Here is a 25,839-nt window from a genome sequence, read left to right on the forward strand (position 1 = left end):
GTGTCTTTAATGCTGTTTCTGCTTTGCATATATTATTGCTAATAGTCTCTGACTTTCTCTTGTATTCATCTGCAAGTTTCCCTTTCACATATTCTAGTGTGAGTTCATCATCTGGTCTGGCATCTAATGCAGTCACAAGCGTGTCATAACTTTCTGGAAGACCACTTAATAGTAATGCAGCAACATGAAAATCTTTAATTTCTTCACCAATACCCCTTAGGCGCTCCACAATCTCTAGGGTGTTTCTGATATAGTCCTGCATATGCTGGCCATCACTTAATTTAGACTGATACAGCTTTCTCATAAGATATAGCTTATTGCTGAGATTTGACCTTTCATGCACTTTCTGTAATTCTTCCCACATTTTCTTTGCAGTATCACATTTGCATACATGTACAATCTGGTTATCATCTATGCTGAGGGAAATAGTGCTTTGTGCTTTCTGATCAGTCTCTAGCCAATCACCCGGTACTGGGTCAGGCACAGGCTGTTCAATACATTTCCATGTACCCTCTCTTATAAGTAACATCTTTACCTTGAATTTCCAGGAGCTGTAATTGTGATTTGTGAGACTTGGCACTGTGTACTTCACTGCATTCCTTTCTGTAGACATTCTTGTCTCTTGTACCTCTTTTGTTTTTGTTTGTTACTGGCCCTTTAAGCTGCGCTGTCCGGTGCTCTGTACACTGCGGTACCTTTGCGTTCCGGTGTCCTTGTATTCCGGGGGTTCCTCTGTGCTGTCTGCGCTTGGCTCGCTGCTTATTCCGGTGACTGGGCTTTTTACCATTTACTTTCCGGTGGCTGGGCCCATAACCTGTTAGCCGGAGTATTACCACAGCAGCGCGTGTTACTTCATATAAGCAGCAGAATCCAACGTAAGGCAAACTGTGTTTAATATATGCAGCTTGAACTGGAACAAAATAAGAAAGCTTTGACAGTAACTACCGATATAATCTAGTCCATGTAACACATGTCTCTCTGTGAAGGAAACAGCAGTAGACTGATGCAATCAGTGAGTGTCCTCTGACCTTTTTTTTTTTTTACAAACTTTAACAATCACAGCATAGCTGACAAATGAACACTCATAGACATTCAATGCAGACTACAACAGGAATGGAGTTGTTGCATTTAAACTTATTCCAACAATAATACAGGGAGAAAATACACCTGAGTCACAAAAATGTGCTAAGGGAAAGACACAGCCATAGTGAATGGTTGTTGTAATGATCATTGTGCAGGGAGAGCGAGTGCTATTTTCTCCCTGCTCCCTAGGGTAATGTACTAAGTAGACTGAATCACAATCTGTGCGTTATTGTATGATGTGTACATTTTGTAGCATTTTGTACTATTTTGGTGATACAGTACCATGGTTATTATTCCTGGCTCATGAGACATTCCATTAATTTGGGTGGCTATTAGCCATTTGGAAACTGGCCACATGTCATATTTTTACTCAAACTAGTTGATGCAAAAATGAATTAGGAATGAATGAACCCAACATCAAAAACAACTAGGTCTAGTATTTTGTTTGACCTCCATGATTTTTAAGTACAGCGCCAAGTCCTCCAGCCATGGGATGAACAAGTTGAACATATTGCAATATGTATCTTTTCCCATTTTTCAAGAATAGTCGCTCAATGACCCTTGATGCTCAACTTGTCTCTACAGAATTCTCCATAAGTGGTCTGCTGGGTTCATATCAGGCGACACTTGGCCAGTGAATCATTTTCACCCAGTTGTTCTTAAGAAATACAACAGATGTGTTTTGCTTCATTTTCTTACTGAAAAAAGTGCACGTCTACCAAGGACAAGGAGTGATTATAGCATCTTCTCTTTCACTATAAAGCAGTACATCTGTGAATCCATGATACCATCAATGAAATGTATCTCCCTGACAACAGGATTACTCATGTAGCCTCAGATCCTTACAAATTGTTTTTGTGTACAGTAAAATAAAATATTACCTTTCAAAGAAGGTGTATTATGCTGAGCACTATATATATAAGAAGTATATAGAAATATAACATGATATATCATAGCAGAAAACACCTTTTAAGCATAAGTCAGGACCATTGTAAACTGTAGCTACATTTAATATTCACATCAAGAGCATACACCACTAACAGCAATATAGCATAAACATCATTAAAAAAAATAATGAAAGAATAAAGTTCCTACTACTGCATAAAAATCAGTACCTTATTCCTCTTTGGTCTTCTTCACGGTAACTTGAATTAGAATACTTAAAGTATTAGTTAGAGACATATTAGAACACAAAATACCATATATCAGCAATCAATATGAAAGGTCAATTAGCCAGATTCTTATCATAATTCTGTAATATTATTTTATCACTGACTATGATAATCAACAAAGGTTTATCAGAATTGTATCTACAACGACGTCATTCCAAGGAAAAATCAATACTAAAGTATAAATATAAGATTCAAAACCTTTTGTTCTCTAGCGAAGCAGATGTCCTCTCCACTGATCTTCACTGCCCAATGTCCTACATTACAATTTATGTGATGACTTGGTTGTTAATCCAATTAACATAATCACAAATGGACATCCATGCTGCCCTAGACTTTTAATCCCTTGCTTAATCTTAAAGAGAAAATACACAAATTACTAGTTAGGAAGCCTTTCTTCTAAAAGTAGCATAGCACAGATTTCACATGTTTACACACGTTTAACAGTTTGTTATCCATCGTCATAAGAGTAAATTCACACACACAAAAACACAAAAGCAGAAAGGTGTTATGTACAAGTGATTCAGCTTTATAAAACCACAAATCACTGACAATGCATGAGAACTGTGCTTCATTTTGGCATTGTTATTACTGACACCCGCTCTGCTCCACCTCCAGCTGTTAGAAGCAGGTGATGGCTGAATAATTCAGAGATCATCTACCGGAAAAGATGTAGGCATGGCTTGTGAGCCTGCTTCAAAGGCAGGGAGTCGAGATATGACATAACTGTACATCATATGTCAGGAAAGGGTTAAGAAAAACATGTTCTATATTGTATTTATAATGTAACACTTAGATAAATGGCTGCGCTCAATTGTGCTAAAACAAATGAATGTGTGATACATGAAATGTGAATAGCATAATGGCTTGTGAAATCTATGAAAAAACACACGAGATGCTTAGCACAAAATTTTACCAAAAAATGTGAGCCCATCCACCAACTCCAAGGTAATCTCAGATCGGATGGGTCCCTGACCTAACTGCCTAGTGTGAACACTTACCTCTGACTAATGTCATGGTAAAGCCTGTATTTATAGGAAGGTCGGAATCAAATGTGTTTGGATGTAATTAAAATCATAGCATGGTGAAGGGCGGGGTGTTCAAGTCAGAAAAAACAGTACATAGCAAGTAATGGTAAACTGACTGAACAGAGAACTAGTCTGAACTGGTGCATAACCAAAACCAAACTTACATAGCAAATAGATAAATGGCTGCACTCAATTGTACTAAAGCACATGAAATGTGAATAGCATACACCCCACCCTTCACCATGCTGTGATTTTAAATACATCCAAACACATTGGGTTCCGACCTTCCTATAAATTCAGGCTTTACCATGACATTAGTCAGAGGAAAGTGTTCACACTAGGCTACTTGCATATTTAATTTCTCACAGAAGCAATACAGGACTTATAAGGCTGGCCAAACACATTAAGTGGCTGTCGAACAATGCTTTGGCCGTTGGTTCGGTTGTCAGTCATCTCAGTCAATTTTCCCTTACATAGGAGCACAAGCTTTCCGGTGTTATATGCACTGACGAGGGGCAGTACCCCGAAACAGTGTCTGCAAATTGAGATTCTGGTTTGGTTTTTATCCTAAGTCATGTGACAAGGCTCGTTAAACGGTCGACATTGACTGTTAGGATTGCTACTTCCAATAGGTGGCACTAGGGTTCTAGTCCTCTTCCTTTCTGAAGAGACAATTTGCATATTTCCCAGAGGAGCATTGCGGCTTTCAGTCTTCTCATCTCGGCATGCTTAACATGTCACTCTCCGCAAGGAGAAATGATACTTCTTGGATCTATGAGAAAGACACGATCTGATTAATTGGCCAACAGCTTATCTCAGAGAGAACAATATGGTCGGCACTCGGGAATCGGAAATGTGCGATTGACATCTTTCACAACTATCAGATATCTGGCGCCCCCATGCAAATTAGACCATCGGCTGACACCATCGATATCGGCGTATTCAGCAGACATTAATCAAATGTGTGTGGGGGCTTTAAGTTCCCCAACACAGTCTTGGCACTCTCCACAAGGAAAACATTTACCCCTTAAAACCAGTATAAGCATTTGGCATAGAAAATGAGAATGCTGGACTGTTGAAAATATGTGTATGTATAACCTTGAGTCATCATTACTATTATTTTATTATTTCTATTATTTTCCCACTCCCGTCTCCAAGACTTTTCTCGTGCTGCGCCAATTTTTTGGATTGCACTACCCAGGTTAATACGATTAATCCCCAATACCCACAGTTTTAAGCTCGCACTAAAAACGCATATGTTGGCACTATAGAAATAAAATAATTATTGTTATTATTTTTGGGGTTTTGTGTGAAATTATATCCAATCTGCCTTTTTGTCTCTGTTTTTTTGTGTTCCAATACACACAAATGAAATAAACATTATAACAAAACGTAGAACTGCAATAATTTTCTTGGAGAAATACTTCATTTTCTAGAACAGTTTGCCAACACTGATGACTGTACAATAAATGAGGTTTCTAACATACAATTGTAAGGTTATGCGCTTCTTTTCAGTTCTTTGAATTCCGTTTCATTAACCCCTTCACGATGTGGCCAATTTCAATTTTAGTGTTTGTTTTTTCCGCCCTTTTTTCCTAGAGCCATAAGGGTATGTGCACACGTTGCGGATTTGGCTGCGGATCCACAGCGGATTGGCCGCTGTGGATTCGCAGCAGTTTTCCTTGCGTTGTACAGTACCATGTAAACCTATGGAAAACCAAATCCGCTGCGGTGTATTTTCCACAGCATGTCAATTCTTTGTGCGGATTCTGCAGCGTTTTACACCTGCTCCATAATAGGAATCTGCGGGTGTAAAACCGCAGGTGAAATCCACACAAAAAACGCAGTAAATCCGCAGGTAGTGCATTTTACCTGCGGATTTTTCAAAAATGGTGCAGAAAAATTCGCTCACGAAAGGTTAACATTTGTGGGTAGAGCACTGCTCTACTCGCGATTGTTAGTGGCAGGTCCTGGCTGTAATATACAGCGAAGACCTGCCGGGTATGGGTCAGGTACGCTGTGTGTGCCCGCTACATACACCGGCTTCTGACTTGTGCCGTACGTGTATGGTGGATGTTGTGAAGGGGTAAACAATCTATACAAATTTAGTATTGACACGTCCAGTTATAAAACAAGTATGCCATAATCAGTCTGGTTAAGGAACAAAGGTAGTATTAATAAAAAGACTTCAAAAACTCACATGAACTCAGAAGTTATACCAACAAATCCCACAGAAAAATAAAACCAAGCCCTCTTACACCCCTATCATGGAAAAATTACAAAGTTATTGCTCTTGGAAAATGACTACACAAAAAAAACAAAAACATTTTTTCAAGATTTTATTATATATATAAAAAGTAATAAAACATACAGTAAACTGAAACTAGTTGGTTTTCCCATGTCTGGAATACTTAAACTAAAAAATTATCATGCAATTTAACCAGTCTATAATAAAAAAAAAGGAAAGCCATAAATTCATATTTAAAAAAATGATTTTATTTTTTGCATAAATGTGATGTAACATAAAAAATATTAATAATTTATAACACAATGTCTGAAGCAGCCCAAACTATACCTCTATTATGTTTTATATATTTGATGTTTTATATCCTGCTGGGGAACACCGGAAAGCAGAACAACTGGTTTTTTTTTTCATCTTGCCTCACAAAAAATGTAATAAAAAGTGATCAGAACAGTATAGGTACCAATGAAAACTCATCCAGTATTAAATTGGTCCTCAAAGAACTTCTTCAACAGAAAGAAAAAGTTATGGTGACAGAAATGGGGGGGGGGAGTTTAACCCCTTTGTGGCCAACCGATTTTGGATCTGTAGTAGGAAGCATTTTTTTAGTTTTATTTTAGTTTCATTATTTTTTTTTCACTGTTGCAATAAGAGTCATAACATTTTTATTTTTCCAAAGACTTAACCATACAAGCTTTTTTTGACCGAAAAATTTGTTTTTTTGAAGCCATATTCTAATAGCCAAAAGTTTAACAATTATTCAGCAATAAAGCTGTGTGGCAGCTCGTTTTTTTCATGGCAATATATAGTTTTCTTTAATGCTATTGTGTAATTAGCATAGCTTTTTGATCATTTTTTATATAACTTTTCGGGAGGAAGAATGAACAATAAACCTTCCATTGTGGCCTAATATATATATATATATATATATATATATATATATATATATATATATATATATATATATATATATATATATATATATATATATATATATATATAGTGGCATAGCGACTGGTCATGTGATTAATGGACGGTATGTATCGCAGAGGTGGGTGGCTCTGTGATGGAAGCCTGGGTATGTTTTGCTCAAGCAGGTCTACTGCTGAGGGATTTGCTTACATTGGGAAAGCTTCCAGGTGATTTGAGAGATGGGTAGGTTCAGTCACCTACAAACCCTCCCAAAGAGGCGTGTCTGAACATGTAAGATGGTTTTGTGTGTAAAGACCTGTGGTGATGTCACGCTCACCTGACTAGCCATGTGACAGGTACCTGGGTGTGGTTACACCTATGTAAGGAGGTGTGTGTAGCACATGGGGTGAGTGTGTGGGTGTGTGTCAGGGTGGACACACTTCCATGTGTCCTGGCTGGACACTGCAGAGTGGCCTGTGTGTTGGACGGTCCCAAGGGGGGACAGACGTCCTGAACAGCACACAGAGACCATTTAGGCTGGAGAGCCTACGTGCTGGATATAGCACAGTCTGTGTGCCCACAGACCTGAGAGAGCGGAGCTCTATTATGGACATTGAGGAATCATCTGTCTGACGTAAGACTGTTTACCTGTTGTTCCTGTTGCAATGTGGTTTATGGAGCAATAAACCCTGTGAACTTTTAAGGAAACGTGTCTCCTGAGTGTCATCTGCCGCACCTAAGCGAGTGTCCCCAAGACCCGTAGCGGGTGAAATGCTACAATTGGTGGAGAATGCGGGCAGCGATCCAAGGAACACAGGTTGCAGCGCTGGCTGGTCTGAGCCAGAAGAGTGGACGGTCATGACAACCGTGAGTAAATACTGACCGGGGTCAGTGAGAACTGCTGTTTATGGGATACCTCTGAGGAGAAGAAGAATCCAGGAACCTGTGTGGCAAAGACAGGTGACGGATGGAGATCCGTGGTGTACTGACCGGGGTCAGATTGGAAGGAAAAGAAAAACATTGCGTCTGGGCACCTCTGAGGCCGAGGGGTGTCCAGAAACCCGTAAAAGTTGCCAATGGGTAACGGTCTGAAAACCGTGTATTATACTGACCAGGGTCAGTGAGAAATTGTGTTTGGGCTGTAAAGCCGGGTGTGGTACAGACCGGAGTCTGTGTTGTTCTGACCGGGGTCAGTGAGAGACTGTGTTTTCCTATAAAGCACATGTGCAGGTGCTTGCTGTGGACCGGCGAGTCCATGTATTTCTTTTTTTTCCCTTTCTTTCATCAACTTGCTGTGGCTTGGCGGGGCCACGAAGACTGAAGGCATCTGGCGGTAACTTGGCGGGGTTACGAAGTTTGCTGTGGATCGGCGGGTCCACAAAGGTGACAAGCGGCTTGCTGTTGATCGGCGGGTCCACGATGTCTGCGGTTGAGCCGTGCAGCGCGGTTGCAGCGAGAGGTTCTGCAGCAGCAGAAACTGCAGTGGCAGTGGCAGCAGCTTGTGATCGGCACCCGGAGGTGCCAGAGATTTGTGTCTGCAGCAGGAGCTGTAGCAGTGCCGGCAGGAGCTGGTGAAGTTTTGAAAAAAAAAAGAAAAAACATTTCTGCTCCAGGTTGTGCAGACTCTTAAAGGTCCAGTGCAGGCCCAGAGACATTCTGGTGCGCGCTGCGAGCTGGGGTCTGATGGTACTGTTGGGTGTACTCCAGGGAAAGGGTGGTGTCCCTAAGGGGTAGCATTCCCAAAAAGGGGTGGAGTTCCGCCGAATGGTGGTTTCCAAAAAAGGTGCGGAGTCCCAAAAGGGGGGCGGTAACCCAAAAGGTAGTAGTTGCCCAAAAGGGGGTGGAGTCCCGCGGGATGGTGGTTTCCCAAAAGGGGGCGGAGCATCCCAAAAGCATGACTCAGTCAGACTGTTGTCCCGGGCAAATGAATTATTATGTGTGAAAGTTAATGCAGAGAATGCACCCCCTATAGCTGACAGACTAAGTCAGGCGTGACTAAGGAAAATGGTGGAGGGTCCCAACTTATGGACATGACGTCACCTGATGTGTGCCACAATATGACTGTTAGTGATGTGGTAGATAAAACATGTGGAGCTGACACCCGGAAAGAGTGTGACTTGGGGGTTCACCATACTGTGTGGTATGACACAGACTATGCTGGTGACTGTGACTCTGAGGAAGTAAGGGAGTACAGTAAAGAAGAGCCCCACCAGAAGGAAAAGTCCTCCCATCACCGGAGACGTAAAGGATGCAAAGAAGTGGTACCAGTTGCACCTTGTGAAGAGCTGGAGGAGGCCACCAAGGAGCGGGGCCTGAAGTAGGTACCACCTCGCATGATGAAAGCTCAGCCAATCCAGAGGATGGAGGGAGCGAGCTAAGCATGGTCCAAGAGGCTGTGGATACCCGTTTGAAGCAAGAGGAGCTTCGGAGACAGGCTGCTGAGTGTCGTGTGAGTGCCTTAGAGAAAGAGGTGGCGGAGCTCAGAGGTCGCCTGAAAGAAAGCCAGTCAATGTATAAAGCAGCCTGGGAGAAGGTGGAGCGGCAGGTGTCTATCCTGGCCAAACGTCTCGAAGCTGGTGATGTTCAGAGGAAGTTGGCTCTGAAAGCTGAACAAAGGGGTGGAAGTACCAAGCCTGAAGGAAGAGTTAGAGGCAGTGACTCCTCAGTTAGCTCAGGGCTGAGTGACTTACGTGGGAGACCCGGTAGCGGACGTGTTGACAGAGTCAGTCCAGACAGGTTGTATGGGTGCAAGGGGATTGCAACACCAGATTGTCCATGTTGCCCAAATCCGACTGAGACGAGATGACAAGGGGTCGTCTTTATCAAAGGGTGTGACAGAAATGGTTGACGAATGCCGACGAAAGGGTTCAGTAACAGGCCCTGACTTTGACAGATGGTTTGACTGTCAGGGACGACTGAGAAGGATCTCTAGTCGGGTAATAGAAAGTGCCAAGCCCCACAGCTTTAGGCAGAGGGGGAAATATGTGGCATAGCGACTGGTCATGTGATTAATGGATGGTATGTATCGCAGAGGTGGGTGGCCCTGTGATGGAAGCCTGGGTATGTTTTGCTCAAGCAGGTCTACTGCTGAGGGATTTGTTTACATTGGGAAGGCTTCCAGGTGATTGGAGAGATGGGTGGGTTCAGTCACCTACAAACCCTCCCAAAGAGGCATATCTGAACACGTAAGATGGTTTTGTGTGTAAGGACCTGTGGTGATGTCACGCTCACCTGACTAGCCATGTGACAGGTACCTGGGTGTGGTTACACCTGTGTAAGGAGGTGTGTGTAGCACATGGGGTGAGTGTGTGGGTGTGTGTCAGGGTGGACACACTTCCATGTGTCCTGGCTGGACACTGCAGAGTGGCCTGTGTGTTGGACGGTCCCAAGGGGGGACAGACGTCCTGAACAGCACACAGAGACCATTTAGGCTGGAGAGCCTACGTGCTGGATATAGCACAGTCTGTGTGCCCACAGACCTGAGAGAGCGGAGCTCTTTTATGGACATTGAGGAATCATCTGTCTGACGTAAGACTGTTTACCTGTTGTTCCTGTTGCAATGTGGTTTATGGAGCAATAAACCCTGTGAACTTTTAAGGAAACGTGTCTCCTGAGTGTCATCCGCCACACCTAAGCGAGTGTCCCCAAGACCCGTAGCGGGTGAAATGCTACAAAATATATATATATATATATATATATATATATATATACACATATATATATATATATATATATATATATATATATATATATATATATATATACATACATACACACACAGTGGGTACGGAAAGTATTCAGGCCCCCTTTAAATTTTTCACTCTTTGTTTCATTGCAGCCATTTGGTAAATTCAAAAAAGTTCATTTTTTCACATTAATGTACAGTCTGCACCCCGTCTTGACTGAAAAAAACAGAAATGTATACATTTTTGCAAATTTAATAGAAAAGAAAAATTGAACTATCACATGGTCATAAGTATTCAGACCCTTTGCTCAATATTGAGGAGAAGCACCCTTTTGAGCTACTACAGTCATGAGTCTTCTTGGGAATGATGCAATAAGTGTTTCACACCTAGTGTAAAGGATCTCACAGGGAAAGGGGGGCGTCGACTTCACTCACCTCGGGGGAGGGGAGAGAAAGATCCGTCAGGGATTGGCTTTCTGGTGCCACCACTTGCCTCAGGTCAGTCAGGGAACTGCACCGAGGGCAAATAGTCGCCGGAAAGGCTTCCCTTAGGGCTCCTTTTCACTTGCGAGAAATACGTGCAAGTCTTGCAGGTTAAAACCAAGCTCTGGCGCCGGCACTCCATAGCGGAGCGTACAGCTCCATGTATTGCTGTGCGGCTGCACGCTCCGCTCTGGAGTGCCGGCGCCAGAGCAGGGTTTTAACCCTCGAGACTCGGACGTATTTCTCGCAAGTGAAAAGGAGCCCTTATAGGTACGAGTTAGTGAGGCGCTCCCAGTGAGGGGGGGGGATATATCACCAGTCCATCCTGGGGATATATATCTAAACCTCCCAGTACGGTATTCTGTCACCAGTTTCTCATTTAAAATAACCCCATCCAACAGCAGGCTTATATCGAGTCAGGAACCAACCCTGCGGTAGCGTATAAAATAACCAACAGAGCGTGTGGATGTGGGAATTCGTGGATCAAGATAAAAGAGCAGCCCAAGATTATTTTTATATTTAATCGCTGAGGAGGTGCACTACAAAATGCAGCTATACATACAAGAGCAAATATATGCAGTCAGGAGTGAAGTATAAGGATAGGGTATAGATAGGTTGCAATTACCATGTTATATAGCATGTGACCACAGGGATGCGCTGATGGATCACAGGTCCAAATCTTAGTTACAGGCTTTCCGGGCTGAGTCAGCAAACGTATCCTCCGGCCATCAGAAAACCCAGTCCAAAATGAGGGGCTGCCTTATATCTCCTAGGCTGCTACCTCACACATCTGCTCCCACCCCTGGGTGGTGCAGCCTCTCTCCTCCCATGTCTGAGAATATGATTTTCTGCCTAGAACTGTGACTGGCCCATAACTTTGCGCACAAAACTCTGAATCAGGGTGGATTGATTTAAATCACGCCGATTTAAATCATGATTTAAATCACGATTTAAATCAAAAGATTTTTTTCTATTTAAATCGGATCGATTTAAATCATGATTTTAATCATGATTTAAATCACTGATTTAAATCAAAAGGTTTTTTTTAATATAAATCACGATTAAAATGAGAAGTGAGAGCAGTGCGCATGTGCGCCCATAGTTACACGGACGAAACTAGGGGCAACGATCTAACGCCAGGGTGAGGGGGGGGACCCCAAAGTAAGTAAAAATCTTTTTTGTTTTACTATATGGCAATAGGTAGGTGTTTAAAAGCAGCATGTCTTAATTGTATAAACTATTAATAGCCTCCACATTTTGTTCATACTGCCCCTTTAATTCCACACTTCTAGCTTGGTTTCACTTTTGGTTTAGTTTCTTTTTCCATTCAGTTGACATGCCCAAACTTGTTGGATAGTCAGCATCCTACAGAAACCTCTGGAAGAGCATGGCATTGTGAATGTTACACATATACAGCCTTTATTCTACTGAGTTAAACAACTCAGCTTTATCTCATGATGGAAGAACCTTTGGATGGTAAAATATTTTCCTCAAAAAGCAGTTTATTGAAAAAAATCCGATTTAAATCAAAAAAATCCGATTTAAATCAAAAAAATCCGATTTTTTTGATTTTTTTAAAAAAACATTGATTTTTATCCACCCTGCTCTGAATGGATTGGTTGCACTGCCACTGGATTTTATCTGTGCATAGAGACTAAATATGACTACCGTATGTAATTACTGCTAGCTATGCTTTATAACTCCATAATCCAGAGTGCTACAGGTGGCTAAATAATATGGGCTCATGGGGAAAGGATATTTCAGAATATGTCCTCAGCTCATCTTAGAGATTTTGCATTCTGTTATTGTAGGTCATTTTCCAGATTCCATACCTCATAGCCTTGCTGTGCCATGTGCTTGGTCACACAAAGTGGTTCAGGTTATTATAGCTGCAGAAGAGTTCACACTTCACACCCCTGTCTTAACAGCTTCAAAAGAGCTTGTCCTAGCTCTTTTAATTAAAAGAAAACAATGAACCTGTGGAATGCCAAGGGTGGGGGTACATCTCAGGAGTGTAAGGAGATGTCCAAAATGGATTCTCCCTTGTCCCTCAGACCTCCTCACTTTAGAGGGCGCTAGGGATCATCACATTCCTGTGTTCCCCCGAGCGCACACCCGCAATCTCTCCTTGCCGAGATAGTCCGTCAGCGTTTCCATGGTCTTGGACCCTTTTGTGTGGCGAATGGAGAAGTGGTACTGCTGGAGCACCAGGCTCCAATGCAGCAACCTCCCATTCTCCCCGAAGACCATGTGAAACCAGCTGAGGGGGTTGTTGTTCATCTCCACGATGAAGGGATGCCCATACAAGTATGGCTGCAGACGCTGCAGGGCCCATACAATTGCCAGGCACTCCTTTTCCATTGTGGAGTAGGCCACCTCTCTCGGCAATAGCTTCCTGCTCAGGTACATGACGGGATGCTCCTGGCCCACTGCGTTGACCTGGCTGAGCAAGGCACCGAGACCAAAGTCACTGGCATCGGTCTGTACTACAAACGGCCGTGCAAAGTCAGCAGCTTGTAGTACTGGGGAGCAGGATAGAGCAGTCTTGAGTGCCTGAAAAGTGGTCTCGCAGGCGACTGACCAGTCTACCAGAAACGGTAGCTTTTTCTTGGTGAGGTCCGTCAGGGACTTGGCTAGGGTGCTATAGTGTGGAACAAACCTCCTATAGTACTCAGCAGTGCGGAGGAAGGATATCACCTGTCTCTTGGTCCTGGGGGTGGGCCAGGATATAATGGCATCCACCTTCCCAGGTTCTGGCTTCAGAACGTCTCCCGCCTAGTCGGTGACCCAGGTCAAGGACTTCGCTCATGCCCAGCTGGCATTTTCTGGCTTGATGGTCAAAGCTGCCCATTCGATCCGCCTAAGCACCTGCGTCAGATGCTTTAGGTGATCCTTCCATGTGGGACTGAAGATGGCAATATCGTCATACCAGTGCTTCTGGTCAGCCTGAGCCTGGGCCATATTGTCCCGCACCAGCCGCAACAAGGCCGTCATTTTGTCCCCGAAGTGCACGACGTACTCAACGACCGACACTCCAGGGGTGGCCAAGTGTCTTTCCCATGCCTCTTTCACCAGAGCAAGGGGCCCTGGTACACACCGCCCATACAAGAGCTCGAAGGGGGCAAACCCTGTTGAGGCCTGCATAGCCTCCCGGTAGGCAAATAGTAGGTGAGGGAGATACCACTCCCAGTCACTCCCGTGGGAGTCAACGAACATCCTAAGCATCTGCTTGAGGATGCCATTGAACCGCTCCCACAGACCATTAGTCTGCGGATGGTATGGCTGGCCACTAGATGTTGCACCTGTATTTGCTTACAAAGGGACTCCATCAGCTGCGACATGAACTGGGTCCCTTGGTCAGTGAGCATTTCCTGGGGAAATCCCACTCTGGAGAAAATCTCCAGTAAAGTGGTGGCCACCTTTGTCAGCCTGTGTGGATGACAAGGCTACCGCTTCTGGGTATCAGGTGGCATAATCCACTACCATTAGTATGTAGCGTTTCCTGGAGCTGCTGGGAATGGACAGCGGTCCAATGAGATCCACAGCCACCCTCCGGAAAGGCTCGTCAATGATGGGCAATGGCACCAGTGGGGCTTTGGGGCACCGCCCTGCCTTTCCCACTCTCTGACAGGTGTCACACGAACGGCAGTAGGCAGCAACATTGTCCCCATTTTAGGCCAGTAGAAATGCTGGGCTAGCCTGGCCTTGGTCTTAGCAGTCCCTAAGTGTCCAGCTATCGGAACCTCATGTGCGATCTGCAACAACTCCGCCCGGAACGGATAGGGTACCACTAACTGTCGGTGCCTATGCCACGCCTCTGGTGACTCTTGCTGAACCGACACCCGGTACTGCCGTCTCTGGTCCTAGACCACCCGCTCGAGGTCTGAGTCCGTGAAAGGCTGTGCTACCTGAGCCATAAGGGCCTTCAAGCTGTCGTCGCCCTCCAACGCTGCCTGAATCCTCTGACTAGACGTGACCAGAATGGATGAAACTGCCACGTCTTCTGTCAGTTCCCCGGGACCTGTCTCCTGGCCTCCCTCTGGTTCAACCGCCAATTGGTCGGAAGCGGGAAGGCTGTCAGACCTCTGTGAGGCTCCTTGGGCTCCAGCACTTCCACTCCTGGTGACAGCGGCCACAACCGCTGTAACCCTAGGTAGAGCCTGCCTTCCCTCGGCCTCCACACAAGTCGCCGACTAGGTTGGACCAGCCTCATCTCCTGGCATCCTGGGTGTGGGGACCTCCTGCCCTGGGGCCTTACCTGGAAGCTGCACCTCTCCTTTGACAGCCCCAACCCCATTGGCATGTTCCCCTTCCTGCAGCAGCGCAGAACCCATCAGTTTGGACTCATCTAGGCCCTACAATCCCTGCCCCTCCCACCAACTCTGGTTCCGGCCTTGCAGCTACCTGCCGCCTACCTCTCCCTCCAGAGCACACTGTCTCATCACATCTGAGGGCATGCTCACACCTTCCTGTGTCTTCTGGCTCTGTCTCATCTGCACACGCTGCATGTGTCCTGTCAGTGCAGGAGGTACTCTCAGCCCTGATCTCCACCCTTGATGCAGAAGGAACAGGCAAGACACTTATAACATTGCTAGCAGTAGACAAATCAAGACACAGTGGGGGACCAAGACTTGGGGTCTCAGTAGCCACATACTATGACACTAGCCACCCCAAATCCGTCCCAAGTAAAACACTCACAGGAATATTCGCCGACACTCCCACCTCCCTCATTCCCCTCCCGGCGCACCAGTCCAGATGAACCCTGGTGATGGGCAGCGCCTCATAGCCTTGCTGTGCCATGTGCTTGGTCACACAAAGACGTTCAGGTTGCTATAGCTGCAGAAGAGTTCACACCCTTGTGTTAACAGCTTCAAAAGAGCTTGTCCAAGCTCTTTTAATTAAAAGAAAATAATGAGCCTGTGGAATCCCAAAGGTGGGGGCACATTTCAGGAGTGGAAGGAGATGTCCTGAACTTAAAATCCAAAATGGATTCTCCCTTGTCCTTCACACCTGGATTTGGGGATCCTCTGCCATTCTTCCTTGCAGATAATCTCCAGTTCCGTCAGATATAGTCGTAAAATTTCTTTGATATGATTTGCATTTATTTTTGAAAAAAAATGGAAATTTGGCAAAAATGTCGCAATTTTCAAACTTTTAATTTTTATGCCCTTAAAGCAGAGTTATATCACACAAAATAGTTAAAGGGCCACTGTCACCCCCCTCCAGCCGTTATAAACTAAAAGAGCCACCTTGTGCAGCAGTAATGCTGCATTCTAACAAGGTGGCTCTTTTAGTTTTAGGTTCAAGTATACCCCAAATAAAGCGTTTTTATACTTAGCCACAATTCCTGTCTCTAGCCAGGTAGGCGGGTCCTCACTCCCCAGCTTAGCCACTCACATCTTCCTGCGCTTTCGGCGCCGCCCCCTCAGCGCTGTTATCGTTTCAAATCCGGCGCCTGCGCTGTGTACTGGTGTCCTGCGCAGACGCAGTAAGCTCTGGCCGTCTGATGTAATGGCTGATACCAGAGAACAAAAGACATCCACAGAACACCAGGATGGATCTGCTGCACAGCAAATAGCTGTAGGACCTGCGATGATGTCACTGCCATGTGATTAGGGCAATCACATGGCAGTGACATCATCTCAGGTCCTACAGCTGTGATTGCCCTAATCACATGGCAGTGACATCATCGCAGGTCCTACAGCCAGGGGCGTACATAGATTTCACAGGGCCCCATAGCAAAATTGAGCAAAGGGCCCCCCCCCCCGAAGAAGGGAGGGGAATAGGTGGCGCGCGTAGCGCGTCGAAAATTTGCATGTTAAGCCACGCCCCCTCCACAGCCACACCCCCTCCACAGCCACACCCTCTCCACAGCCACACCCCCCAATTACTAATTTATATGGCGAAGGCAATAAAAAATAGACTTACCAGAAAGCAGCATTGCAGGAGAAAGCAGCATTGCATTGCAGTAATAGATAAAATGAATTCAACCTAAAAAAGTGAAACTATTATTATTTGCCATCCCCAATACAGTGTGATCCTAAACATTTATTCACTTTAGTATGATAAACATTACCTGGAACTTTGAACAACAGAGAATGGTGGTGTTCCCAGCAAAAACTCCCAAACTTGAAAATAACAGAAAAACTTGGAAACATTCTAAACTTCTGAAACTTGAACTCAAAACCAAAACTGTGGCCAAACATTCCGCAAATATTGAGATGTGGCAACCTATAATGTAAATAACACAAATTAGTTGAGTGAGACTTTGAATGCCTTTTACCATGTGTGCATACAGCTGCCATTCACCATAACGTGCTTGTTTTTTAAACTAGAATATACCATAATGGTATATATTTAAACAGATATAGCAAAATACATTTTAGTGACTGACGTAGATATATTTTCAGTATTAAAATGGCCAATAAAATTGTCAGTTAACTACTGTAAAGGAAATAGTTGCCACTTGCCCTCTGCAAAATATGGACAGGGCAAAGTAGCTTCTAACCCCTTACAACACCTGCAAAGACATGTGAATGGTGTATGATACAGCTGTATACAGGTCAGCAAAAGGCTTAGAAAACGTTTTTAAACAACATAAAGAACTGATGCATTCATGCAGATGCAACAAATGGAACTTTGAAACCAGAACTCTGAAATAGAGATGGGTGAATTTTTTTTTTAAGAGAAGATTAAGTCTCATTGTAAAAAGAGGTGTTTTGATAGCCAATTAAAATCCTAGATTAAAACATTAACAAAACTGGCATTTACGAAAAAAATTACATTCCAGGGGAATCTGGAAATAAGTATGGAAAATCCACCCATCTCTATAAAAAAAAAATAAAACTTCAACTTCAACTTGCATACTCACGGAGTATAACAAACGTTAGGAAGGTTAGAACTGGCGCCTACGTGCTTTTGCTTCAGCAAATTGGTCAACAATGCCATCTATGTCAAGTTGGTTGGCTCTTGCATTTTCAATGCTTAGAATGGCAAGACCAGAGAGTCTGTGTTCAGACATTGTACTTCTTAGATAGTTTTTAATTTGTTTTAATTTTGAGAAGGATCTTTCTGCTGATGCTACCGTTACTGGCAAGGTTAGGAATAAAAGTAAGACTATGCACACATCCGGTAGATTTGACGATAGCAGGCTATTTTCGACTAACAGTAAATGTGCAAGGTCCTTGACAGATGTCAATTTTTGAATGTCATTCTTTAGAGCACATCTAAAACTCAGAAGCTGGGCTGGAAATGCTGGTGAAAGATCTTGGTTGTACTTTTTCTGCAGCTGTAATGCAGCCTCATATAATTCCTCATCTGAGGAAGATGCCAGATCTGCAGGCTGAAGTATCCTAAAATACTGCACAACCCGATTCATTCCATTAAATCGGTTTGACAGCTGACCTACAATGATGTCTAAATACTCATAGAACACGGTGACTTTAAATCGGTCCTCCGGAATGTGCAATCTCTCATCCGTACTCAGTTCATCAAAATGCTTTTTAACTTTTGATAATCGCTTACTTTCAAAAGCTGGGGAGATGCCCCAGCTGCGTGCCAACAAGATAGCGCTCTCTTTCGCTTCATCAAAATGATTTCTGAATTGTGAAAGTTCTTCAGCTGCATTCTTTATTAAATTAGTTGCCTTAGATAAATCCATGCTTTCTGCCTGCAGCATGGTTGACAGTGCATTAACAGTCTGTAATACTTTTGTCTGAAGGACAACCAAAAAAACAAACTGAAATGAATCCATTTTCTTTTTAAGAGCCATTGCCTCATTTATTTCAGTTTTTTTGGATGAAATAAGGATGATTTTTGACAATGCCATCATTACATCAGAAAAACGAAATCTTAGGGCAAGCAGCGACTCATGACGGGAAGACCAGCGTGTGGGACATAATTTTTTTAGTGTGACCGATGAACTGCTTGTAAATGATGACAAAAGCTCCCAACGTCGTATGCTTTCCCCAAAAAATGTATAGACATGTTGCAATATATCAGAAAAGTTTGAAATTTCTGTAATTTCTGAAACAGCATCTTGAAGAACAAGATTCAAATTATGTGCTGCACAGTGAACATACATAGCATTGTGTTCTTTTTCTAAAATTCGGGCCTGCACACCAGAATAGATGCCACTGATTGTGGCAGCTCCATCATAGCCCTGACCACGGCACTTATGAATGGAAAGGCCATTGCTGTCAATGCATTCCAGGATCTCTTTCTCTATACCAGCAGCACGCTGGTCATGAATGGCTTGAAATCCAAGAAAGGCTTCATGGATGCGAACTTTCGTGGCTCTCATATTTGCATTCCTTTCAACAGACACGTATCTAATTACTTGGCTCATCTGATCAGTTTTTGATACATCTTGCGTTGTATCCATGATCAGCGAATAGAAGTGAGCTTCATTCACTTGAGATAAAATCTCAGATTTTACTTTGGTTGACAAAATTTCTATTAATTCGTTTTGAATTCTGGGACTAAGGTATTTTGCTGTGCCCTCTGGCAGTTCCAGCAGTTCCTTAAGCAGGGGATCATAGAGTGCTAGTAACTCTATAATTGCCAGGAAATTACCACTATTGATTTTGCCAATTTTTTCTCTGTGACCCCGAAATGGCATGTTAGCCATGGCCATTGTTAGGGTAACATTCACTATTCTTTTTAAAATTTGCCTCCAGAAATTATGTTGATTTCTTAACTGATTTTCAGTTTGCAGGTCAATTGATCCCTTTCTTCGCCACTGATCATAAACTACACAAGCTTCTAGATGAGATTGTGAACATTCATGGCGTTGTATTTTGTGCGATAAGCCTCTCCAGTTTTTAAGTCCTCTGGCCCAAGCTGGGGAAAATCCTAATTTTCTTCGATCACCAAACAGCCAGCATGGCTCACAGTATGCTGCATTTAATTTTGGCGAGTAACAAAGCCAAGAAACTGGAAATTTTTGACCTGTTTTCGTTATTTTCTCATAATACTTCGCAGAAAAGCATCTTTTATTGTCGTCATTATCTCTAGGAAATGGTCCTGGTGGTCTGCAAGGGCCATGCGTAATTATAAACATCTTAACAGACGAGTCTGTTATAGTAACTGGGAAATTTGCTCTGTCTGTTATGTATTTTTCACAAGCAAGGTTGATAGGACTCGTACTGCTATCAAATGGCATAACGAATTCTTCGCTAGCCAATCCAGAAGTGCCTGGCTGGTCTGCCTGTTTTTCACAAATATCTTCCGTGCTAGCTTCAGTAACACGTGCCATTTGCTCAACTGTACTTGCTGCAGGATGATCTCTGGATTGCGCCAGTTCCTGTATTGAATTCTCTGAGGAGCAAAGACTTTCAGCCCTTGCTTCTAAATCTTCTGTATGTGAAATAGTAACAGAGCTCTCTGCAGAAGAAGGGGCATTGAAGAAACTACTGATTTTGGGCATTTTGGCATGTTTCTGGCTTTCCTCTCTCTTTTTTTTACGCTTCTGAGCACCGCTCAGATGCTTGTAGCTTGACATAATGGTAAAGCTTTTTTCTGTAGAAACAAAGCACATTCAAGTTCAACCTTATATCCCCCTCCACAGCAGAGCTTCATAACCTGGAAACCACTTGAACTGAAGAGCTAAATTCAGTAAAACCTTAACTTTAGATTAAACACCTGATCTGGTCTGTCTGACTGTAGGGCATCAATTGCTATGTCTCCTGGAAATACATCACATCTCCCATCAAGGGGTTCTTGCAGACTACCTCTAGTTCCGTGTAACTCAGTGTGACCTTCTAGCTGCAGAACAACTTAGTATAACCACTACTGAACTGCAAAAGCATTGCTCACGTTTCCTCCCTGGCATAACATAAATACACTGAATGGTCTAGGTCTGATGGTAGATTCAGGACCCCTAGCTGAACATCTTTTTTTTATACTGCCCTGCACCACTCGCTGGCTGGGAAGCACTGTTACCCATATCGCCGGGATCACCACTCTCCGAGCTGCCAGGAGGCAGTCAATTAAAATCCTGTGTCAGGCTCTGCCCTGTCGCAATTCATTGCGCGGCGGCCTGCTAGTGATCAGCGAATATACTCGTTACTCAAGATTTCCAGAGCACGCTCGGGTGACCTCCGAGTAACGAGTATATTCGCTCATCACTAATGGCTATGTAACATTCAGAGCAACATGCCCAACAATCACAAGGTGACAACTGTCCATATAACCTGCACTGACTGCAGGCAGGAACTGGAGCCACGACAACGGCACAAAGCCTGACTGTCTGTACTGTGCCATATACTGTATACACAGACACATAGGAGAGAACAGCGGCTTATGGCCACTTCTACCTGACTTGTAATGGTTGGGTATCGCTACCTAATGACTGTCGGCCAGTGGGGGCAATGTCATCCAGGCTCATTCATGCTCCCTTATGTCAAACACAATGATATAACGTAATTTGTGATTTAAATCGGGCGCTCAGTTGTAACTCCGCAGTGTGTGTACATTTAGCCTGTGTTGTGTAACTGTATATGTGCGTAGATACATAGAGTATATGTGTCATCTATATATACACGTGTATGCATATGTGCGCATGTATATGCATAAATATGGTATACATGTCTATGTATGCATGTGTTCAGTGTATGTATACTTTAGTATATTGTATATTTGTGTATGTCTATATGTATGTGTGAGTATACACCAGTATATGCAGTGTTCATTATATATGTATTTATATGGTGAGTATATATCATATATATATTTATGTGGAGTGAATGTCTATATCATATATATATTTATGTGGAGTGAATGTCTATGTACATATGTGAGTATACACCAGTATAGACAGTGTATCGTATATTATATGTATATGTGCTATGTATGTGTACATGTGAGCATACACCAGTATACAGCAGTATAAGCACGTACATTATGTGTCTACATATGAGGACACACCAGTATACAGCAGTATAAGCGGGCACATTATGTGTATATATGAGGACACACCAGCATAAGCAGCGTACATTATAAGTGTACGTACAGTGGTGTGTATATGACATGTGAGGACACCCCAGTACACACCAGTATAAGCAGCATAGATTATATGTTTTTATGAGGAGACACCAGTATAAGCAGTGTACAATATGTGTACATATGAGGACACCCCAGTATACAGCAGTATAAGCAGCGTACATTATATGTGTACATGTGAGGACACACCAGTATACACCAGTATAAGCAGCGTACATTATATGTGTACATGTGAGGACACACCAGTATACACCAGTATAAGCAGTGTACATTATATGTGTACATGTGAGGACACACCAGTATAAGCAGTGTACATTATATGTGTACATTTGAGGATACACCAGAATAAGCAGCGTACATTATATGTGTACATGTGAGGACACACCAGTATACACCAGTATAAGCAGTGTACATTATATGTGTACATGTGAGGACACACCAGTAGACACCAGTATAAGCAGCGTACATTATATGTGTACATGTGAGGACACACCAGTAGACACCAGTATAAGCAGCGTACATTATATGTGTACATGTGAGGACACACCAGTAGACACCAGTATAAGCAGTGTACATTATATGTGTACATGTGAGGACACCCCAGTAGACACCAGTATAAGCAGCGTACATTATATGTGAATGTAAAGTGCTGTGCCTGTTTGACATGTGAGGACACCCCAGTATACACCAGTATAAGCAGCGTACATTATATGTGAGGACACCCCAGTATACACCAGTATAAGCAGCGTACATTATATGTGAGGACACCCCAGTAGACACCAGTATAAGCAGCGTACATTATACCGTGTTTCCCCGAAAGTAAGACCCTGTCTTACATTAATTTTACCCCAATAAGTGCCACCCTGTCTTACTTTCGGGGGAGGTCTTACATTAGCCGAAGGTAACTGCAGCGGCTTCGTCAGGGGAAGTGAGTGTAGTGGTGGTAAGAACCTACATACCATATATACGGACCAATCATCATCCGGAGTGTATACAGCTGGGTTGCCGCCATGCAGGAGGCGGAAGTGAGGAAATGCGCGCTGATCGCATAGAGGGAGGAATAGACGCCGGAAGTATAAGAAGTCTCCATGGAGATACCCAGACCCAAGGAAATGGGCCGACCGGAACGAGGACGGGGGAGAAGGGAAAGAAAGGGGAGGAAGAAAAAACACACTGAGCTGTGCTGGGGCTTGTAGTCTGCCTGCAGGAGATCACTGCTCCCATATGGGTCTGCAGGCATTGGTGCACTGTGCCCCTCTCTCTGCTCCTGGCATGGCTGCACTATGGGGCCCCACATGGGAAAAGTGCCTGCACCACACAGCTGTGGCCCCTGGTGCACGTGGCCTGTATGGAGCGGCCGTACTTGTCTCCATCGCCCTAAGATGCTGATCCTCAGTGAGGTAAAGACCCCACTAGTGCGACACTGGCTGCTCCGTATTAGGGAAGCGCTCCTTCCTGGCTCCACACTCCCCCATCATGGTATATTTATTAGGGAAGACCTCCAGGCCTCCTTGTATACATTGTTGGTGCTCGCTCTGTAGAGGGGCCGGATGTGGAGTCAGGGTCTCGCACGGTAGAGGGGCTGGCTGCGGTGTAGGGGGCTTGCACAGTAGATGGGCCGGCTGCAGAGTCAGGGTCTCTCACAGTAGATGGGCCGGCTGTGGTGTCGGGGGCTCTCACTGTAGAGGGGCCGGCTGCAGAGTCGGGGGCTCGCACAGACAGCTCTCTCCATGTAAAAAAAAAAACGCTACATACGCACCTTCTGTCGTCCTTCATGTCCCTCGGCGCTTGCCGCACTGACTGTCTCAGCGCCGGCCGGCCGTAACAGCGGTGCCCAGCGGTGAACCGCTGTTACTGCAGGTTCACCGCTGGACTCTGCTTTACGGCCGGACGTCGCTGAGACAGTCACTACGGCAAGCTCCAGGGGACGTGACGGACAACAGACGGTGAGTATGTAGTGTTTTTTTTTTTTACTTTTACCATGGTATCCATGGTAAATATCGGGTTACTAAGCGCGGCCCTGCGCTTAGTAACCCGATGTTTACCATGGATACCAGTGAAGACATCACATTTCACAGCGGCCCCCCAACCCTGCCTTACATTCGGGGGAGGCCTTACATTGAAGGACCCCCCCGTAACCCCCACCCTGTCTTACTTTCGGGGGGGTCCTACTTTCGGGGAAACACGGTATGTGAGGAGTCCAGGAGCGAGCAGCCGCGGTCGGTCGCAAAGGGTGCACGGTGACGTCACTTCCGGTCGCTCGGAAATGAGATCACCGCGCCCCCTATGTGACCTTCCCCCTCCAACTGCAGCGCAGCACCGTGGGGAAGCTTCCTGCTTCCCCACACGCTCATCTCCGACAGGGCCCGACAGCAAAGCCCTGTCGCCTCGCCGCGCGCGCGCCCCCCCCCCCCCCCCCCCCGGGACGACTGGTCCCCGACCCGAGCAAAAAAAAATTAACACAAAAAAAAAAAAAAAAAATAGGTGGCGTACACACCATGGGGCCGGGCAGCACCGGGCCCCCCCGGCCGTGGGGCCCGGATGCGGCGGCACCCGTCGCATACATGGTGTGTACGCCACTGCCTACAGCTATTTGCTGTGCAGCAGATCCATCCTGGTGTTCTGTGGATGTCTTTTGTTCTCTGGTATCAGCCATTACATCAGACGGCCAGAGCTTACTGCGTCTGCGCAGGACACCAGTACACAGCGCAGGCGCCGGTTTTGAAACGATAACAGCGCTGAGGGGGCGGCGCTGAAAGCGCATGAAGATGTGAGTGACGGCAGAGGAGCTGGTCAAGCTGGGGATTGAGGACCCGCCTACCTGGCTAGAGACAGGAATTGTGGCTAAGTATAAAAACGCTTTATTTGGGGGTATACTTGAACCTAAAACTAAAAGAGCCACCTTGTTAGAATGCAGCATTACTGCTGCACAAGGTGGCTCTTTTAGTTTATAACGGCTGGAGGGGGGTGACAGTGGCCCTTTAATAATTAACATTTCCCACATGTCTACTTTACATCAGGACAGTGTTTGAAACATATTTTTTTTTGGTTTAGAAGTTATAAGGGTTAAAAGTTGACCAGCAATTTCTCATTTTTACAACAAAATTTGCAAAACCATTTTTTTAGAGACCACCTCACATTTGAAATGACTTTGAGGGGCCTATATGACACAAAATACCCCAAAGTGACATCATTCTAAATACTGTGCCCCTCAAGGTGCTCAAAATCACATTTTACACAGGAATTTTTGGAATGTGGAAGGAAAAAAATAAACATTTACTTTTCTTTCACAAAAATGTTCCTTTAGACTTAATTTTTTTTTACTTTTGCAAGGGTAACAGGATACATTGCTCCATACCATTTGTTGTGCAATTTATGCTGAGTGCACAGATACCCAATATGTGGATGAAAACAACTGGTTGTACGGTAGGCCTTGGAAGGGAAGGAGCCCCATTTGACTTTTTGAATGTGAAATTTACTGGAATGATTAGCGGATGCCATGTCACGTTTGTAGAGCCACTGATGTGCCTAATCAGTGGAAACTCCCAACAAGTGATGCCATTGTGGAAAATAGACCCCTTAGGGTATGTGTCCACGTTCAGGAAACGCTGCGTTTTTGACGCTGCGTTTTTCCGCAGCGTCAAAAACGCAGCGTCCAGATGTTACAGCATAGTGGAGGGGATTTCATGAAATCCCGACTCCACTATGCGTTAAAAAACGCATGCGTTTTTGCTTCGAAAACACACATGCGGTGCGTTTTTTCAAAACGCAGCATGTTGCTACAATGAGCAAAACACGCAGGAACACCGCAGGTGACCTGCCAGTGACCTCAGGTGCAGTTTTGGTCAGGATTTTACTTGCATAAAATCCTGACCAAAGCCTGAAGCAATCCTGAACGTGGACACATACCCTAAGGGTGAGTGTCCACGGTAAGTAAACGCTGCGTGATTGACGCTGCCGCGTCAAACACGCAGCGTCCAGATGTTCCAGCATAGTGGAGGGGATTTTGTGAAATCCCGTGTCCACTATGCGTGGAAACCCGCACGCGGTGGCCCTGCGACTCCGGACATGCTGCGTGTCTTTTCAGATCGCAGCATGTCCGTGCTACCTGCGGCGACGCTGCGTCGCCGCAGGTAATATCACAGGGCCCTATGGCGAGGGGTGCGATGATCCCGGATGTGTACAGTACACATCCGGCATGATCGCGTCCCAGAAAGGGGGCGGGGCTTAGCGCCG

General features: G+C 44.6%; 2 protein-coding genes across 3 annotated transcripts in view; both read right to left on the bottom strand.

The window, feature by feature from the left end:
* Positions 1 to 11,340, bottom strand: part of CLUL1 (clusterin like 1) — a 68,533-nt gene extending 57,193 nt beyond the window's left edge. The window contains exons 1-2 of one of the 2 annotated variants that reach the window (XM_077267696.1): positions 11,228 to 11,327; positions 2,454 to 2,607 (exon numbers count right to left, since the gene is read on the bottom strand). The gene's annotated coding sequence lies outside the window, so the exon portion shown is untranslated. Of the gene's footprint in view, positions 1 to 2,453; positions 2,608 to 11,227 lie in introns of both variants that reach the window. The other variant, XM_077267697.1, reaches the window with a different exon arrangement.
* A 4,975-nt stretch (positions 11,341 to 16,315) lies between these two features.
* LOC143781213 (zinc finger MYM-type protein 1-like) lies at positions 16,316 to 20,154 on the bottom strand. Its single transcript, XM_077267698.1, has 2 exons — positions 16,679 to 20,154; positions 16,316 to 16,593 (listed from the first exon to the last, which is right to left on the bottom strand). Exon 1 carries the CDS (start codon positions 20,138 to 20,140, stop codon positions 17,498 to 17,500), a length of 2,643 nt encoding a protein of 880 aa, XP_077123813.1. The 5' UTR covers positions 20,141 to 20,154; the 3' UTR covers positions 16,316 to 16,593; positions 16,679 to 17,497.
* Positions 20,155 to 25,839: the final 5,685 nt, after the last annotated feature.

This window comes from Ranitomeya variabilis, chromosome 6, assembly GCF_051348905.1.
Source record: "Ranitomeya variabilis isolate aRanVar5 chromosome 6, aRanVar5.hap1, whole genome shotgun sequence".
NCBI lineage: Eukaryota > Metazoa > Chordata > Amphibia > Anura > Dendrobatidae > Ranitomeya > Ranitomeya variabilis.

What these genes read in the sequence shown, in the direction of transcription:
- LOC143781213 (XM_077267698.1), bottom strand. Translation starts at nt 20,140, where the DNA reads ATGTGCTTTGTTTCTACAGAAAAAAGCTTTACCATTATGTCAAGCTAC.